Source organism: Zootoca vivipara, chromosome 3 (genome assembly GCF_965207765.1).
Source record: "Zootoca vivipara chromosome 3, rZooViv2.hap1.1, whole genome shotgun sequence".
Taxonomy (NCBI): domain Eukaryota; kingdom Metazoa; phylum Chordata; class Lepidosauria; order Squamata; family Lacertidae; genus Zootoca; species Zootoca vivipara.
The window spans coordinates 4,872,537-4,891,238 of record NC_142586.1 but is presented as its reverse complement, the minus strand read 5'-3'; the positions used below and the strand labels follow the sequence as shown (position 1 = coordinate 4,891,238).

The following is an 18,702-nucleotide window of genomic DNA, read 5'->3' as shown; positions in this document are numbered from 1 at the left end:
AACTGATGGCAGAAAGTGTGGAGGAATTAAAGAACCTTTTAATGAGGGTGAAAGAGGAGAGCGCAAAATATGGTCTGAAGCTCAACATCAAAAAAACCAAGATCATGGCCACTGGTCCCATCACCTCCTGGCAAATAGAAGGGGAAGAAATGGAGGCAGTGAGAGATTTTACCTTCTTGGGCTCCTTGATCACTGCAGATGGTGACAGCAGTCACGAAATTAAAAGACGCCTGCTTCTTGGGAGAAAAGCAATGACAAACCTAGACAGCATCTTAAAAAGCAGAGACAACAAAGGTCTGTATAGTTAAAGCTATGGTTTTCCCAGTAGTGATGTATGGAAGTGAGAGCTGGACCATAAAGAAGGCTGACCGCCGAAGAATTGATGCTTTTGAATTATGGTGCTGGAGAAGACTCTTGAGAAGATCAAACCTATCCATTCTGAAGGAAATCAGCCCTGAATGCTCACTGGAAGGACAGATCGTGAAGCTGAGGATCCACGACTTTTTCCACCTCATGAGAAGAGAAGACTCCCTAGAAAAGACCCTGATGTTGGGAAAGATTGAGGGCACTAGGAGAAGGGGACGACAGAGGACAAGATGGTTGGACAGTGTTCTCGAAGCTACGAACATGAGTTTGACCAAACTGTGGGAGGCAGTGGAAGACAGGAGTGCCTGGCGTGCTCTGGTCCATGGGGTCACAAAGAGTCGGACACGACTAAAGGACTAAAAAACAACAACACTATATACATATGTACAAGACAGAGCATCGACAAGCATGACTGTACTAATCTGATTCAGAATCCGAAATCACCTCCCTTCGTGATTTACACCAGCATAACCCCTGGGGCACCCGGAACCTCCTCCGTTGTTCCCTCCTCTTTCCCCCCATCCTCTGTTGGGGTGAGGGTGCTGGTTGAGCACCCTCTCCACTAGAGCTGGTCTGTTGAGCGGCCGGCGCTGTGACTCTTGGAGCCTCCTCCTCTCTGCAACTCTTCCTCTGGAGCTCCCATCTCCACAACATCCCTAAGGGTTTGCAACTCCTCCTGAGCCTCAGTCCCACCTCCCGGAGGAAGCTGCCATGCACTAGGTGCTGGGGCTCTGGCAGCGTCCAAGTGCACAAATATAGGATGGGGGACAACTGCCTTTCTAGCCGTTCATGTGAAAAGGGTCTAAAGGCCTTAATGAACAACAAGCTGAACATGAGTCAACAGTGTGATGCAGCAGCAAAAGAAGACTACAGTAATGCTATTCTAGGCTGCATCAACAGAAGTCTAGTGTCCAGATCAAGGGAAGCAGTAGTACCACTTCATTCTGCCTTGGTCAGACCACACCTGAAATACTGTGTCCAATTCTGGGCCCCAAAATGTAAGAAGGATGTTGACAGGCTGGAACATGTGCAGAGGAGGGCAACCAAGATGATCAAGGGTCTGGAAACCAAGCCTTATGAGGAATGGTTGAAGGAGTTTAGCCTGGAATAGAGGAGACTGAGAGGAGATAGGATAGCCATCTTCAAGTATCTAAAGGGCTATCACATGGAAGAGGGAGCAAGCTTGTTTTCTCCTGTTCTGGATGGTAGGACTCGAACCAATGGCTTCAAGTTACAAGGAAGGAGATTCCGACTAAAGGTCAGGAAAAACTTTCTGATGGTAAGAGCTGTTTGACAGTGGAACGGTTTCCCTCTGGCGTTTGTGCACCTTCCTCAGAGGTTTTTAAGCAGAGGTTGGATGGCCATCTGCCATGGATGATCTAGTTTAGATTCCTGCATTGCAGGGGGTTGGACTAGATGACTCTTGGGTTCCTTCCAATTCTACAATTCTGTGATTCTATGATTCTTCTGAAGTGGATGCACAGTACTACTGGAAAGTAAGCAAAACTGTTTTTGTGCCATTCAAACACAAATTTGTTACATATAAGGAAATATCAAATTTTGATCACATCAAAAAAGAAAGCATCACAGATGAATCAATATTTTTACACAGTCCCTTTCTAAGCATTAAATTAAGAAGCCCTGGGAAAAGCTGTAATCTAGTGGTGGATCACATCACCTTCATATGGATTACATCCCTTGGGGTCTCCAGTTGGAATGATCAGAGCAGCTGTTGGGAATGATATTTGCCTAGGACCTTCCACAGCTGCTGCAAGTCAGAGTGGGCAGCTCTGGGCTACATGGGCAAATAGCCTGACCCAGCCTAGGGCACTTTCCTATCTTCCATTTATTATAGTTAAAAGAGACATTCATTTAAGCACATAGGTTTAATACTTACTATTCCTGGAGGTCCTGAAGGACCTGCTGCACCCTTATCTCCCTGAAAAAAACAAAGAGTTACATTCTAAAGCTGACTAAAGGAAACATTATTATTAATTGCAATATAGTCATTGTGAAGGAAAGCTAAGGTACATTTTCAAATGGATCTACTTACTTTAGGACCACTTATTCCGGGCAGTCCTGGAAATCCCGAGGGGCCAGTTTCTCCCTACACGTATAATAATAATAATAGTTTTCATTAACTGTGGTATTTGTAAATCAAGACAAGCTCCTTAAGATTATTTTAACCTCAATCCATTCATTGTCATCCATCCTCCAACTGATTTAAACAAGAGGTAGAGCTGGGTATCATCCGCATATTGATGGACACCCAGCCCAAACCCCCTGATGATCTCTCCCAGCAGCGTCATATAGATGTTGAAAAGCATGGGGGAGAGGACAGAACCCTGAGGCACCCCACAGGTGAGAGCCCCAAATACCACTTTCTGGACACGGGCCAGGAGGAAGGAGCTCCCAACCCTTGTAGATGGTTCAGAAGGATTCCATGGTTGATGGTATGAAAAACTGCTGAGAGATCCAACAGAACCAGGAAACAGCTTTCAGCTCAGTCCCTAGTCCACTGGAGACCAATGACCAGCATGAGCAGGGCAGTTTCAGGCCTGAATGGAAGGGATCCAAATGGTTCGCATCCTCCAGACATGCCTGGAGTTGTTCAGCGACCACCCGCTCAGTCACCTTGCCCAGGAATGGAAGATTTGAGATTGGGCAATAACTGGCCATAGTGGCTTGGTCCAAGTAAGTTTTTTTTAAAAAAAAATAAGTAATTTAATAACCACTTAAGGGGTTCCAGGAAGACTTCCTCACAGAGGGAAGCATTTGCTATCACACAGAGTCCATTGCTCACTTTTATGAGCCAGGATGGGCATTGGGCAAGTATCAAGGAGACAGGTGGTCAGTTTCAGTCATCCAAGCAGCCTGTAGACATCCTCAGAAACAACAGGTTGAAACTGATACAACTTGACCAGAGAGAGCACCAGGACTCTCCCGACCCAGCACTGCTATCATGGTAGAGTCTGCTTCCTTCTGAATTTGAGCAATTTTATCTGCAAAAAAAAGCCTTTGGAAAATCATTACAGGAGATATTAGAGTCTTTAGCAGACCCCAAGCCACCCGAAGGAGTCTCCTGGAAATGTTTTCCGCAAATGCAGTAAAGGGGCAACAAAGGTCTTCTTTGCTGTCACCACTGCTACTTGGTAGGCTCAATGTTGAGCTCTCCTCCGTGTTTGGTCCATGGCCTTTTAAACTGTGTGGTGCAGGGTTCTTGTTTTTGTTTGTTATTATGGTACGGTATGTATTTTTGTGTTTTTACATTGTAAACTATGCAGTGATCATCTGATGAAGGGTTGTATAGAATTGTAATAATTAAATACCAGAGATAAAAGCTTTTAGAAGTATGTAAAAGCAATATTGAAGAAAATTGAAAATACATACAGTTCTTCCCTTCTCTCCATTTTCTCCATCCTTTCCAGGTCTTCCCTGAAATGTAAATAGTTTCATATAAATTCCTACTACTTTTTTTTAAAAAAAAATGTTGAAACTGCAGAGTAAGTGGCATGTGTCCTTCCCTAGCTGGTCTTAGAAAGCATTTAGTTTTTCCACGCTTTCTCAGAGTCTCATGGGGAAAACCTGGAGAAAGCTTCAAATGTAGAGCTGCATGTAACCACAGTGGCAAGGAAGTGGAAGGATGTGAGAACACCCTCAAGGGAAGAATGGCTGATGAAAACCTTGGACTATGCAGAAATGGCAAAAACTGACAGCACTGATTAGAGATACAAATCTAGAATCATTGAAGAAGGACCGGAATCCCTTTTCTGGTCAATTTAAAGAGTTATTTTCCATATGTGAAGTCCACAGCAGGGTTTGAAGATTAAGGGAAAAAATAGCAGAACATATTAAGAAACCTGTTAAAGAAGATGAAAGCGGATAGGGTGGAATTATAAAATGCAATTGACTGTATTCTTGATTATAAACATTGATGATGGATTGGTATTGTAGAATTGGGTAGAACTGTTGAGTGACAAAATGTAACTTTTAAGCTCAAAATAAAGTAAAATAAAATATTTGTTAAAAATATTCTAGTAAAATTCACATTTTTTAAAAAAATAAGCATGTTTTATCATTTTTATTTGATTGATTCATATGTCAAAAGTAATCAAATTCTTTCTGCATTGAAATCATTTCTCCCTTAAAAAAAGACAACACACTATTTCAATCAGAAACCAACCTTACTGTCAGGGAACTGCCCGAGGATCCTCTGGAGTTAGAGGGAGGAGAATTGTTGTAGAGGGAACAAGCAGGAGGGGGAGAGCAGGAAGTGAGGGTGGAGAGAGCGGGGGGGGGGGGAGTCAGGAGGTGTGAAGGTTCTCAGATGCTGACACAGAAGGTCAGCTCCAGCACTGATCCTGAGATGCAGCCAGTGCCTTCAGCCCAGGAACGGAGGGGGATAAAGAGCAGGGAACAGAGGAGGCCTCTGAAGCTCACAAGACTGTTATGCTGGAGGTGGAGCAGAAGATTCTGACTTAGAAGGCAAAGCAGCATGAAATGTAGCTGTGCTTTGTATATGCAGTCATACCTCGGTTTAAGTACGCTTCGGTTTGAGTACTATCAGTTTAAGTACTCCGCGGACCCGCCTGGAACGGATTAATCCACTTTCCATTACTTTCAATGGGAAAGTTTGCTTCAGGTTAAATACGCTTCAGGTTAAGTACAGACTTCCGGAACCAATTGTGTACTGAAACCGAGGTACCACTGTATGTAGTTGAAGCCTTGTAAATACCATCCTGGCTCTGCCAATTGATTTGCGAAGGGGAGCTTCAAATCTCACACCTACCAACAAAATTCCCTGCAGTACAAATCTTGCTTTCAGATTTACATCTCGTTGAGATGACTAATATGTTTAACAGAAATCACTGAATGGCTGGAGAAGCAAAAGCAAAGGGATGAATAAACACTAAGCATACATACCCGTGGACCAGGCTTCCCAGGTTCACCTTTCTGCCCTTTCTCACTTAATCCTGGTGAGCCCTTAAAAAAAATAATGCCATTAGTGCATGTTAGTGGTACCTCGAGTTACAAACATAGGGCCACTAGGCATTGCCAATGCCACTGTGTGTCCTCTTAACCCTTTCTTTTGCTCATTGGCATAGATTTTCTTCACCAGTTCAGCACTCCCATGTGAGTGCTGTGTTGGGTGCTCTCTCCTTCCTTCCTTCCTTCCTTCCTTCCTTTTGCATGCTGTGTTCAAAAACTGTGGTTGCGAGAGGTAGAGAGAGACTCAAAGTCCTGCCTGTTGGGATGTCGGGGGACTCTCAGGAGTGGGGCTGCTACTGCTTGGGCTATAGGAGGTCATTAACTGGGGGTGCTGTGCTAGCGCTATGCAAGCTGGGGTGCAGGGAGGAGGGCTCAGCTTGTTACCATGAGTTCATTGGCTCCCTCCATGATTGGGGGGTCATGTAGGCATCATTGCCACAACAACCTCTGATTGCTGGGAATTTCTGAGCTCATGTCTGGCTGCTGTTTATGCAGCGTTTTGGAATTTTTGAGTGCTGTGGTCTCTCCACCCCTCCTGGGGTGAGCATGTACAATATAGGACACAGCAGCTATAGCATTGCTCAGTAAAATGAATTCAGGACCCCCAAAATACAGATCAGTTTTAAACTTACTGGAAAGCCAGGGTCACCCTTTTCACCAGGAGCACCCTAATGGAATGACAAAACAAAGTAGATTAATATAATGAGGCATCAGCTATACCCTCCTATGATCCTCCATTTAAAACACAGTAATTTTTGAAGAGTCTCCAAACCTTGAAAATGTTAGGGTTACTGTCTTGCGTAATGATTTGTTTTTGAAAAGTTTCAGATTCTCTGATATAATCTGCTTATAAAAAACTGCTGAAAAGAAAACAGGTTCACAGATCAATTGTGATCAGAGAACCTTCAGTCCCCTTGAATCAGAAGTGAGGAACCTTATGGGCTCTGTGAGCCAGATCTTTATTGGATTGTAGCATATGGGCCAAATTTGACAGGTGGGGGGCATACTTCCTGTCAATCACCTGGTGCCACCATGAAGTCAGGTGATTGAGTGCTTTGATGGCCCAAAGTTGAGACTTCAAAGTACCACACAGAGCTTGCAAAATGCTATCAGCTGACAGGTAGTGAATCTGAAGCCTGCTTTCCCTTGTCAATGCCCAATTAGGAATGCAGTTTAATGTTCCCATTGTGCACTGGCAGCCACATCTCTACCATACCAATTTGGCCCATGTGCTGGAGGTTTCCAATTCCTGCCTTAAAACAGTGCCCAGAATCTGTTGACTAACCTGAATGCAGAAATGCCCATCCAATGGCAGTCCTATGTCCTGGTCCATGGGGATGAACACTGCTGCAGAGAGGTGATGGTCCAAACAAGAGGGAGATGAGGCACCTCAGGGTTCCAGGAAGACAGTAAGGCTAGCAAAGCCCGGATCAGCACCAAGGTTTGGTTCTGCATCTAGGCAGTTAAAAGGGCAAGGCCCCTCCTCTGCAGTTTGTTGGCTTCTTCTAGGCTGTGGGCTTCCGAGCTTTAGGGCTCTCCTGCTCCCCAGAGGGGTCTGTCAAGTCTGGCAGCAGAGGTGTCTCCTCAGGCTTCAGACAGTTGCAGGCTTAGATCTCTCTTCCAAAAGGCAGCTGCCACTCTGTCTCCAAAGATTCGTGGTTTGTGACCACGTCAAGTTGAAGAGATGAGAAACCCCTCCCTATGGATCTCCCACTGGAATAAATTGGGTTGGTCTATGGAGCTGCTAACCTACATCTCATTGAGCTATTTTCATGCTGTCACATCTAGTTTGGTCTTTTGTGCACTCACAGAGAGCATGGCAAATGAGTGGTGGGAGTGGGTCAAAGAATGAACAAATATTCCAGAGAGAATAATTTACTTACCAAAAAAAAAAGGAAAAGGAGAAAATTGATGGACCTCAGTAATCTCTATCACAACTGATAGCTTTTGGAAATTAATGATTGTAATTGACTTCCTTTTAATCAGAGTAGACCCATTGAAATAAATTGACCTGTGAGTTGTGGCCATTAAATTCAGCATGTCTACTCTGAGTAAAAGTTTGTGAATGCAGCCCAATGCCACTGACATCAGAAGAACAAAATGCAGACACTCACCGTCTCTCCCCGTATCACTATGGTTCCTTTCTCTTGCTGTTGAGGAACACTTCCCTGGGGACCTGGAGGGCCCATGGCACCCCGCTCACCCTAGAGTTGCATGCAAGAAAAATTAAAATAAAATTAGCTACAAGAGGAATAATAGAAAGCGTAAAATTAACTTAAGACTTTGATTCTCTTCAAAAAAATTGTTTTGTTTTAAAGCTCATTATTATCAAACAAATTTGAAGGTACTAAAATTTTAAAGGTAAAATTAAGTGTATTCAATCCTATCATTTCAGGAGATAATGCAGCATAACTTATCCAAGAGAAATTTGTTCTTAGTGGTAACGAGTCCTTCAAAAATGAGAGATAAATAGCATCAATTCTCAGAAAGAAAAACCTTCTATTATTTTTTCTTGCCTTTTTATAGAAGCCTACCAGTTCCCTTGAAAAAACACACTAAATAAAAGAAACTCCATTTAATACTGGCTCGTGATTCCCCCTCCCCCCAATTTTTTTTTAAAAAAGGATTGAGACTTTCACATTCTCAAAAATAAAAATCTGGACAAACCATAGATGCCAACAGTATCGGTTCAGCACAGTTCTGGTAATGCTGAATCCCCAAATCTAGGGAATAAATTTTCAGGGAAGTATTTCTTAAATATTCCCACTAGTCAATGAGATAATATTGGGAGGGGAGGGGGTTTCTGAATTACTAGGTTGAAAGTAAATGCATGTCTCAGTGATTCCAAGCATCTGGAAGAGGAGGCCAAGCACAAAGAGATCAGTTTGCGATACATGGGCTGCTTGGCTGAGTGATGCTCCTATCAAAACTCAACCACAGATATGATGCTGTGAACAACAACAACATAGAAACTCATTGTATTTTACCTGCCTGCTTACCAGCAGCGGCCAGTTGAACAGGGGTTGGGGGGGGGGGGAGTGTCACTGCAGCTTACCCAAACAGCACATGAGGGTTGTGTGGAGACACTCCTAGAGCCAACCTAGTACTCACACCAGTACATCTGCAACTCCACCCCACTGGTTATTACTGTAGCTTACCTTTTAAAAAGAATTTCTCTAAGTCTTTCCAAAATATAATGACATACAATTATCCACAATTCTCTTCCCCAGCTCTCCATGGGCAAGGGCCCTGGCTTTCTTGGGAGGACTCCCAGTAGCCTCATGAGGAGTGGCGTTTGTGATCCAGGGCTGCCACTGTGTGCAGCCATTTCTGGGCTTTGGCACAGCAGTGGGGTGGGCATTTCCCACCCTGTGTGGCTGTGTAGTAGCCGGGAAGTTGGCTCCCAATGGGTGGTGTGTCAGTGGACCTGCGTGAAAACTTTGCTCAGATGCCAAAGTCTCGCTGGGCTTTCCCTCACACCCTCCCGAATTTCAGGGGGTCCCAGGCCTGTTCTGAGTGAGGGTGAAGACATGGTGGGAAGGCCCCAATGAACAGGAGGTCCCTGTATTGAAAGTGGTGTGCTTCTATAGTAATCTAGATATATTTGTGGTGGCTGAGATAGGTGTTCTGAAGGTCTATGGAGATGAGGCAATTATTGGTGTGAAGATATTTGTGGATCAATAAGATGGAGTCCATCTGACATGTTTTGTAGATTATTTGAGATCCAGAACCGCCCTCCAGTAGGCATCGTTTCCAGGCCTTTGACCATTTTGTTTGCCCGCCTCTGGACACGTTCCAGTTTGTCTGTATCCTTCTTGAACTGTGGTGCCCAGAACTGGACACAATACTCCAGGTGAGGTCTGACCAGAGCAGAATACAGTGGTACTATTACTTCCCTTGATCTAGATGCAGCCCAGAATTGCATTGGCTTTTTTAGCTGCTGCATCACACTGTTGACTCATGTCAAGTTTGTGGTCTACCAAGACTCCTAGATCCTTTTCACATGTACTGCTCTCAAGCCAGGTGTCACCCATCCTGTATTTGTGCATTTCATTTTTGGGGGGAGGAGGGGGTGAGAGGGAAATAGCGAGAGAGAGAGAGGGAGGGACGGAGGGAGGGAAGAGAGAGGGAAGGAAGGAAGGGGTGGGTAAGAGAGAGAGAGAAAGAAGGGAGAGAGAAAAAGACAGGGGGGAGGAAGCCTGCTCTTGTGAGAGGTGGTGATGGGATGAGTGCCCCAAAAGGAGCGCTTTCGGGGCACTGATCCTGTCGCCACCTCTCACAGGGGCGGCCGCGTCTCTCTTCTCCCTGGCTCACTGTGGGGCGGGGGGGGGGGAGGGAAAGCGGCCCAGACGGAGCCCTCCCTCGCCGCTCGCCCCAAAGCAGCGGGGCTAGGCAAGAGCTAAGTGTCTCCTGCGCAGCCCCGGTGCTACAAAACAAGCCACGAGGGAGAGAAATGGAGCCCTCCTTCAAGGCTTTGAAGCAGCGAAGCTGGGCAGGGCGGTCCTGAGGAGACGTGCAGTGAAGAATGAGGCTGTGCAGGATGTGTGGGCAGCCTGTCTCTCATCTGAACTCAGCGCTGCTATCTGCTCCAAGAGGGTCTCCCAAATGGCAGTCGGTGTGTCAGGCATTGATGGGGCCCTGCTCTTACCAGCTCTCCTAGGAGCTAAGAGATGTATGTGTGAAAAATTGCAACCTTTTCCTTCGAGCACAGTCAGTCAGAGGAAAGGAAGAGGGGGAGAATTTGGAAGAATTTAAAGATTTTATATACAAGCAATCCTTGTTTTGCATGGGGGTTCCATTTTGGACCGACCCCCACACACACACCAGTGAGGCATGTGTAAGATCGCTCAGCCCCCTTTCGTGACTAGTAATAATAATAATAATAATAATAATTTATTATTTGTACCCCACCCATCTGGCCGGCTTCCCCCAGCCACTCTGGGCGGCTTCCAACAAAACATTAAAATACAGAAATTAAAAGCATTAAAAGCTTCCCTAAACAGGGCTTCTTTATGAGGTCTGGGGGGACATTTCCAGGTTGGGCACCGTGCGTGCGCGTGGGATTGTGCGTCATTTGGTGCACCTAAATTGGTCTTTGCCTATAGTAAGAGGAGTGGAGGAAAGTATTTTCAAAGGTAGAAAAGGGTGGGAGAAAGCTGCTGATTCAGAGAAAGGAAGGCTAGGACACAGTGGAAGGGAGAGTATTCAGGAGCAGATGAGGGTAGAATTAAGCAAAAGGATTAGAATAACAAGCCTGAAGATGAAATGTATACAAGAGGCCACAAGCAACATGGCTGGTTTGTCAGAAGGCAGGAACAAACTGGTTTGGGAGCCCAGCCTACCCTGCCTCATCCACTAGGTGGAGCCACAGCCTAATCCAATGACCAACACAGGCAATAGGAAATCACTGAGCTTACCCCATAAATACAGCTGTGTGTGTGCTTTTGTCTCTTAAAAATATTTAGGAGTACTCTCATTTTCCTACTCATATTGAAATACTGCCCCTCAAAGAGGCCAAACTTAGATTCACAAAATGTTTAGGGGTATGCATACCTCTGAGTCCCCCCAGAAAAAAGCACTGTGCACAAATGCAGACCCAATTTAAAGATGCTTTTATTGAAGTGGGCATCCTAACATACTGTAGCGAAGGATTATAGAGGTACATAGCATATTTGGTTATGACTTTCAAAAGAACAAACTTACCTTATCACCCTTTGGTCCTTGGAAGCTTAACCCCATATGACCCTGATGACACAAAGAAGAGGCATTTTATAACAAAATAAGTTAATCAAAGCAACTACCCGGTATATAAAAGTGCTCCCTCGCATACATGCAAACACACTAGAATGCAAAGACCCAATGCGTGAGGTGGGATTTGAATTGAAGACCTCCCTGCCAAGGGAGATCATTCCACTGTCAAACAGCTCTTACTGTCAAAAGGTTTTTCCTGATGTTTAGTAAGAATCTCCTTTCTTGTAGCTTGAAGCCATTGATTCAAGTCCTACCCTCCTTATAGGTTAGCTAATTTTCCTCTTTACACAACGAATTCACTTTTGGTTTACATCTGTGTCTGTGTGGAGCGTTTCCAGGTCTCAATGTCAAAATATACCTAGAACTGAGTGTCAGATTGCATGTGAGAATTGCAGGCTTGCATGCAAACTGCACACTTTGCAACAATGCATATTGCTATGACACAGAGTTATTGTGCTAACTACAGTCACCATGGTAACTGTACACCAGCAGCTGATACTACAAGATACTGCAAGAAAACAGCCATTATTACTAAGCTTTCAATTTTATTATTATTTATTAGAATTCTTAGCCATTCTTCCCCTAAAGTTTACAACTCACGGGCAGGTTACAAAAAGGTACAATTGGAATGTTAAAATGAGTTAAAACAATTTTTACAATTAAAAAATAGAGTGAGTCCTAAAAATATACAGTATACCCATATTTAAGGCCATGGGTAAGAGGTGCATCTTCAACATATTATGAACACTATGCAACACATTCAGCAGTCATTCCATATTATTTGTAAAGTGATTATTTCTAGAAGTGAATAACATGGAAATGACCACTGAACTTGCAATATATTTCACATCCTGTGAAAGCTCAAATATAATGCAGAAATTAACAGTTAGGAGAATGTAATGAAATTGAATAAATGCTCATGTGAATGCAGCTGTTGTCTCTGGAACCCTACAGAATTTGACTGGATTTGTAAGTTTAGTAAGCCCTGCCTCCCGAGAGGAGCTGGCTGGTTTTCTACAAACCCTTTGCCTTATTTTGCAGACTTTGGCCCCTGTAAGACCGGGGTGTGTGTGTGCAGAAGATGCCTCCTCTGAATCAGAGAAGGGTGATATGGCTGTGTCATCTAGCCAGGAAGGTCATGAAGAAGGTGGTAGAAGTTCTTCCCCTAAGTACAGAGATGAAGCAGCCTCCTCCTCTGAGCTCGCTGATGCATAGGGCACAGTCACCAGCCATACATCATGACAATATATAGTATGTGCATTTTTACAATCAGCAAATTTACTTTCGAAATTTCCTTCTCATAAACCTTTAAAATGCCAAGAGTACTTGCTCGTTATATTTTTGATTCTCAAGATCTGACTGCAGTCCTACACAGTACTCAAGTAGAAACTTTTAGACACAAGGCTGCATATGAAAACAAAGGCAAACTTCAGTTGTTCAAGTAATGCTATTTTAGAAACTCAAGGAAATGAGAAACCCAGTGATTTGTTACTCCCGCCCTCTGGACATCTAGATCAGTATACAAATACACACACACTTCCTGAAGGAAATCAACTCCCCCAAAGCACCATTGACTGTGAATAGTCTTACCTTCTCACCCGGGGGGCCAGGTGGCCCTGGAGAACCCTGAAAAAGAGAGTGTTTTATTAATACTATTAATACTGATATGCTTGTTTCAGCCTTCTCAATTCTTTAACAAAGGATAATATTATAAATGGAATCTTTATTTCATGCCGTTTCTATCAGTGAATTAAGTCATTGAATTGTCTTATCTTGAACACAATTCTCACTGAATAGAAATACCAGCTTTCAAGGAACAGATGTGGCCAAGTCAATTCTGTACTAGATTAATCCTTAAGTCAAAGTCCACAGAAGAAGCTGCTCTCCCTAAGTAGAGGATGAATTTACACCCTACTTCCTGTTTGTATTCCCAGTCGCTTTCGGCTGAACCATCAAACTCAGGAGATGGCTTACCATGTCTATAACATGTATCTGAAGAAGTGTGCATACACACAAAAGCTCATATGTCTCTAAGGTGCTACTGGAAGGAATTTTTATATTTTTTATTTTGTTCATATTTATGGTACCCACAGGTTGCTTCAAAAAAATCACAAAGGAGAAAAGAGCAGCTCTATATGTAGTCAGACCAAATCCTTCTGATTGCTACTCATTCTAATTATGGATTTAGGAAAAGTAGAACCTCTGATAAGTTCCCTTTGGGTGAAGTTGTGGTGTATCAGCCGGAAGTGCATGTTCAATACACAGCACTACAAATATTTGCCTCAGAGATGGGCCTTGTTCAGGCATTCAGTCTGCCTGCCTGCCCACCACATGGAGGGAGGGGAGAGGGGGGTTCTGCCCCTGCCGCCATCCATTCTGTGCAAGGTGCAAAAGGGCACTGTGTTCAGGATATGCATATACTGCACACCTGAATAGCCTATAGAAATATGTATGGATATGTAAGTTGAACCTAGGTTCCTTTGAAGTCAAACAACTTAGTCTTAACTTGTCCCACTGTTTTCGATGGAACTTAAATTCAACTATCTCAGGCTGCAACCAACCCCCAGACTCTTGAAGTACACAAAGCTTTCCCTGTGAGGAAAACCTCTTGAAAAACACCTACAGTAAATAAAAATATTTTATTCAGGGTGGATAGAGTTAATATTTAAAGTGGTAATCTTGCCTGTCAATTATTTTTTCACTAGTCTTATGCTACCTGTGTGCTGCAAGGTGCTTTGCTCACCGCCTTCCTGTGGGGCTGAGGTTTGCGGTTCCTTTGCACTCCACCCTTGATCCTTGCCACCTTGCCGCACTCGCTTCCCAGCTGTTGTGGGGAATTCCCCATGGCCTGGGGATCTAGGGGTGGCCCCTTACAATGGCCCAGTTGGTGCTCATAAAACCAGAGCAGCAATACATAAAAGGGTCATTCGTGAGGTGGAACTTTGCAGCCCAGCCCAGAAGCAAAACCCCTCCTGCCCCTCCTTCTCCTTAGGATGCTTTGAACTCAGCTTAATCCTTATCACATTGCTAATATTATTTTCCTTTTCAGATCCAGCATTAATGTTGCTTCCCTAGGTCATTCCCAGATTAACAATTTGTTTTCTCCTATCTCCTGACTTTGCTATGGTTGCTAATGCTTGCTGTATTCAAAGCCGGGAAGGAATTTGTAGGTGATTTGTAGACAAATTGGCCAGGCTGGCGCTTTTGCCTCCCCCATGGCAAAACATCACAACTTTGGCGGGTAAGGCATTGGTTGGAATCCTAGTCTTTGAGCGTCGGGTGAAGTGATGCATCAACCAGTATGGAATCAGCCGTATTTCCAGGGTACCCTGTTAAAGGATGTCCCTGTCCAGAAGCCAACATGGGGCAGATGGGCCATAGGGCTTCCAGTGGCAGCCTTAAGGATGGCCACCTCAGTTGATTGACATCTTAGGGAGGCCATAATCCTTGGCGTGAGCCTGAAGTGGAAGCAGCCTTCCGCTGGGAAGCTGGAATAGATATACACCCAATGCCAGGTGAGCCAAGGTTTCACCTACACCTATAATCAATAAGGTTGTGGCCATTTTAATTCCAGGTCATTGTCTACCTATATTTGTGCCCTCTCACTTCACCTCAGAATTAGAGGGGGGTGACATTCTGAGACTGGGACCGAAATGAGGTAAAGCAGGGGGGGAATCCACCTTGTGCTAAAGGCTAAGCTGAGAAGAGAGCTCAGGTCCGAGGCAAGTAAAGATATTAATTAAGCCTCTCTGGGAGTTGAATAGAATAAAATGAACTGATTGAAATAAATTGGCTATTTAGAAAGTCACATGCCACCTTTCTCCCTGCCGAAAAGGGGAATGATTCTATCTGGTTCTGAGATATGTTAAAAGGACAGGAACACTCAGCAGAATTCCTAAATTTGTATCCCCCTCCCTCTATTTTGGGTATAAGAAAGGAAGGAGAAGCCTGGCTGTGGAAATAGACACCTGCCTGTACGATGTTGAATCTCATTCCAAATTTGCATTCAGTCAAGTAGTTTTTTCAGATATATTGTGTTAGCAATTCTAATACCACCATTATACTTTTCACCTATCTGCTCAAAAACAACTCCACATGGCCAAGATCTTTAAACTCCTTCAAGAGGTTATCCATTCCCAAAAAAGGCATGCTGATTGCTTTCTTTTGCACATGTTTCATTATTAATTCATCTTTCCTAAACATTAATGTGCAAAACTAGATGCAGGGCATTCCACGGGATCTTCTAATCCTTCAGGCTTTCTTCCAGACCCTCACATTGTATGTCTAACTGCAGGATGTACAAAAATATTTATTTTATTTTATTATATCCCACATTTCTTCCCTTATGGAGCTCAAGGAGACATGCACAGGCTCCTATGGTGGTGTTCTTATTGAGAAATAATTATTTTTATTTTGCAGAGCAGTAAGTAAACATGTCTTTTTCACTTCTGCAATATCTTTTTTGAGCTAACCAACTTTTAGTTCTATCCCTCTAGCCATGTTGTCTCCTTTCTCTTCCTTTCTCCTACTTTTGCATATCTGTTATACATGATGTTATATATTATGTTTGAGTTATAAACAGCAGTACATAGAATCATAGAGTTGGAAGGGATCCCAAGGGTCATCTAGTCCAGCCCCTGCAATGCAGGAATCTCAACTAGATCATCCATGGCAGATGGCTTTAAAATCTCCAAGGACGGAGAGTCCGCCACCTCTCAAGGGAGTATCGGAAGCAAGGAAGGAAGGCAGCGGCCTTATGTTTGCCGAAAGCATCTATGAATAAAGAACTATCAGCAGACACTTACAGGTCTTCCGGAAGGTCCAGGTGGTCCAACAGGGCCCGCAATACCTGGTAAACCAGGTGTTCCCTGTATATGACAAAAACCATTAAACACAGTATCTTTCCCATTTATCTGTCATTCTGTTGTCTTGTACCCTAGTATGATTCAGGGCAAACTACAGAGGTAACAACTTTTTTGCACTGAAAAGCAGCCAAGGTGATTTGGAGTGTGGCAGTGGAGGGTTTATCCTTTCCTCCAGCTTTGTTTCCCTGGCTTAACACCCCACCCCCACCCCCAAGTACAGTACAGGGACAGGGGGTGGGAAGAAGTCTATATTGAAGTTACATTTTCCAGTCTGCAGCTGGCAGAAGCGTCAGGAGCAATTTCCATCAGGGAAGCAGTTGGCAGAAGACTGCCACTACCAGAACCATACTGAAAAAAATGTACTACCTGTGCTGCTAGTACAAATAATAGTGTAACATAAAACGTGCAACACATGGGCGACATGCAATAAACTGTGAAACAATTATGCTAAATCCACATATGTTATTTATCAAATTTCTGAGACAGATCTGTATATAAAAAGTCTTATGTGAAAGCCACAGAAACTTACAAACTGACAATTCCAAAAACAATCTGTTGATATCTAATACCAATATGCTGTTAAATGTTTAACTTGATCTGAATGTCCACTTCTGATGTGTTTTCCAGATGTAAAACTCAGTCTTTAGATATTCTTTTGGATAGGTTCATAGAGATACCAACGAATATGAATTTGAAGTTGTTTCCAATAGCGTGAGGTGCTAAAGATGTTGTAAACAGATGTTGCTGAAGATAAGCATGAGGAACAGATGTAAATGGAGAGAAAGGGTGCCGGCGTTTTCCTCCTGTTTTGCCCTGGCAGTCCTTTTACCATATTTAGAATCCCACCATTTGCCAGACTCAAAAGAGAGCAGGGCAATTAAAGGCACAGAAGTCCTGTCCTCTATTGAGTCTGGCAACCCTACCAATGGGGCTTGTTAACTGGGGTTTGCAGGTAGCTCACTCCCACAATAATTCCTGGGCTTCTTCAGTAGTTCTTGAAGTTTAAATGTGTATATTTTGATATTCAATCTCATATAGAGTACTGTTTATTGGCTTAAGCTGAAGAATTGAGATTGCTTAGCAAGGTTACCCTGTTTGGATTTAGCTATATATGCATAGGGAATTGTTCAACAGGTGTTAATCATTGGTGAGGAGCGAGGAAGTGTGGGAGAAGCTGAGGGACAGGTGAGAGTGAATACTGACACTACTTGCAGAGTTTGTATTGCACATACAAGTTGCACTGTTCAAGGCCTTGTTTAAATAAACACTGAGAGATCAAATTCTGAGTTCAATCCTTCCGGCTGTAATGTTTTAAACAAAAAGATCAATCTAGATTCTTGTTGCCTCAAATTTTTTTGGACATCTTGTTTGCTGTATTTCTTGGGCATATATTGCCATACTCCGAAGAACAGAAAATCAGTGTCACTATGTTGCATCTGAAGGTAGTGCTGAGTCAGAGGCGCCTCTAAAACTCTGTTTCGAATTTTAGATCTGTGTTCCCCTATATGTAGTTTTAGCGATTGTGTAGTGCTGCCTATGTATCACTTATTGCAGAATTACTACCAGAACCACAGCTGCCAAGTCTCCCGTTTTTCGCTGGAAACCCCCATATTTTGTTACCGTTTCCCGCTGTTATCCCAAATGGATTTATATCCCGTAAATCCCCCGGATTTGGAATGCAGCTCCTGCCGGCGGCCATGTCCCGGCTCCCGGCTGTCTGTGCATGTCTGGACATGCGCAGAAGCGATTTCTGGTGCCCAGACATGCAGACACGGGCAGCCCGGCACCGGAAGTCGCTTCTGCGCATGTCTGGACATGTGTAGAAGCGACTTCCGGTGCCGCACCGTTGCAGCTATGACCAGAACCATGGCATCATTCTAAGTTTATTGGGTCGTATTCAACTAAGTTATTTATACTTGGAGCATACACATTGAAATCAATGGACTCAAATCAGTCGGAATTAGCTTTAGCCCTGTCAGGTTATTTCAGGGAAGCAGCAAGGCCAAAAGGAACAGCTTTCTTATAAAAGAACCATCTAGAACAGCAGCATGACTTAGCTGGACACAGCGCCACCTATATGTAGCTGGAGCAACAGTATAAGTTAACTCTATATCACAAGTCCATTGATTTCAATAGGTCAACTCTGAATCTTGATTTCAATGAGTCGACCCATTTATTAGATTTCTGTTCCTTCCTTCCTTCAGAGCTTACCAAACATAAACAAAATATAGAAATAAAAACATTGTGTAAAATAATACCAGAAAAATAATTAAAACATAGAATTCACAGTGCTGTAAACAATAAAGATCAGGCATCTATCCCTCACCATGGCTGTTTTAAGGACAAAAATAATGTCATGAGGTGTGTGGTCAGATCACCCATGACATGTTTTAAGACACTGAATCTAGGACAGAACTGCACATTGGAGACAGGAGCAGACTTGGGTGTTAATTGCTCACAGATATTTCATGGAGCAATATAAAATTCTTATGACTACATAAGAAAATGAGAAAGGGGCCCTGCCCTACACACTTGGATCCAGGCAACTAACCAACTAAGCCTGTCGCCTCAGGAGGTTTTCCATCCAGTTGCCCTTGCCATCTGAGGTGAGAAATGGGAAGGAAAAGGAGCTTCTCTATTGTGGGATCCAGTGCTTTCTTTCGGGGGGGGGCACAGGAGTACGCATACCCCATAAACATTTTGTGAATCTTAGTTTGCCCTTAGAGGGCCA

General features: G+C 43.7%; 1 protein-coding gene across 1 annotated transcript in view; it reads right to left on the bottom strand.

The window, feature by feature from the left end:
- The window catches only part of COL4A1 (collagen type IV alpha 1 chain), a 170,389-nt gene that overhangs the window by 102,721 nt on the left and 48,966 nt on the right, over window positions 1–18,702 (bottom strand). The window contains exons 10-18 of the mRNA XM_035110373.3: window positions 15,912–15,974; window positions 12,697–12,732; window positions 11,059–11,100; window positions 7,470–7,559; window positions 5,988–6,023; window positions 5,290–5,349; window positions 3,757–3,801; window positions 2,420–2,473; window positions 2,264–2,305 (exon numbers count right to left, since the gene is read on the bottom strand). Of these exons, the coding sequence (XP_034966264.1) occupies window positions 2,264–2,305; window positions 2,420–2,473; window positions 3,757–3,801; window positions 5,290–5,349; window positions 5,988–6,023; window positions 7,470–7,559; window positions 11,059–11,100; window positions 12,697–12,732; window positions 15,912–15,974 (468 nt within the window). The remainder of the gene's footprint in view (window positions 1–2,263; window positions 2,306–2,419; window positions 2,474–3,756; window positions 3,802–5,289; window positions 5,350–5,987; window positions 6,024–7,469; window positions 7,560–11,058; window positions 11,101–12,696; window positions 12,733–15,911; window positions 15,975–18,702) is intronic.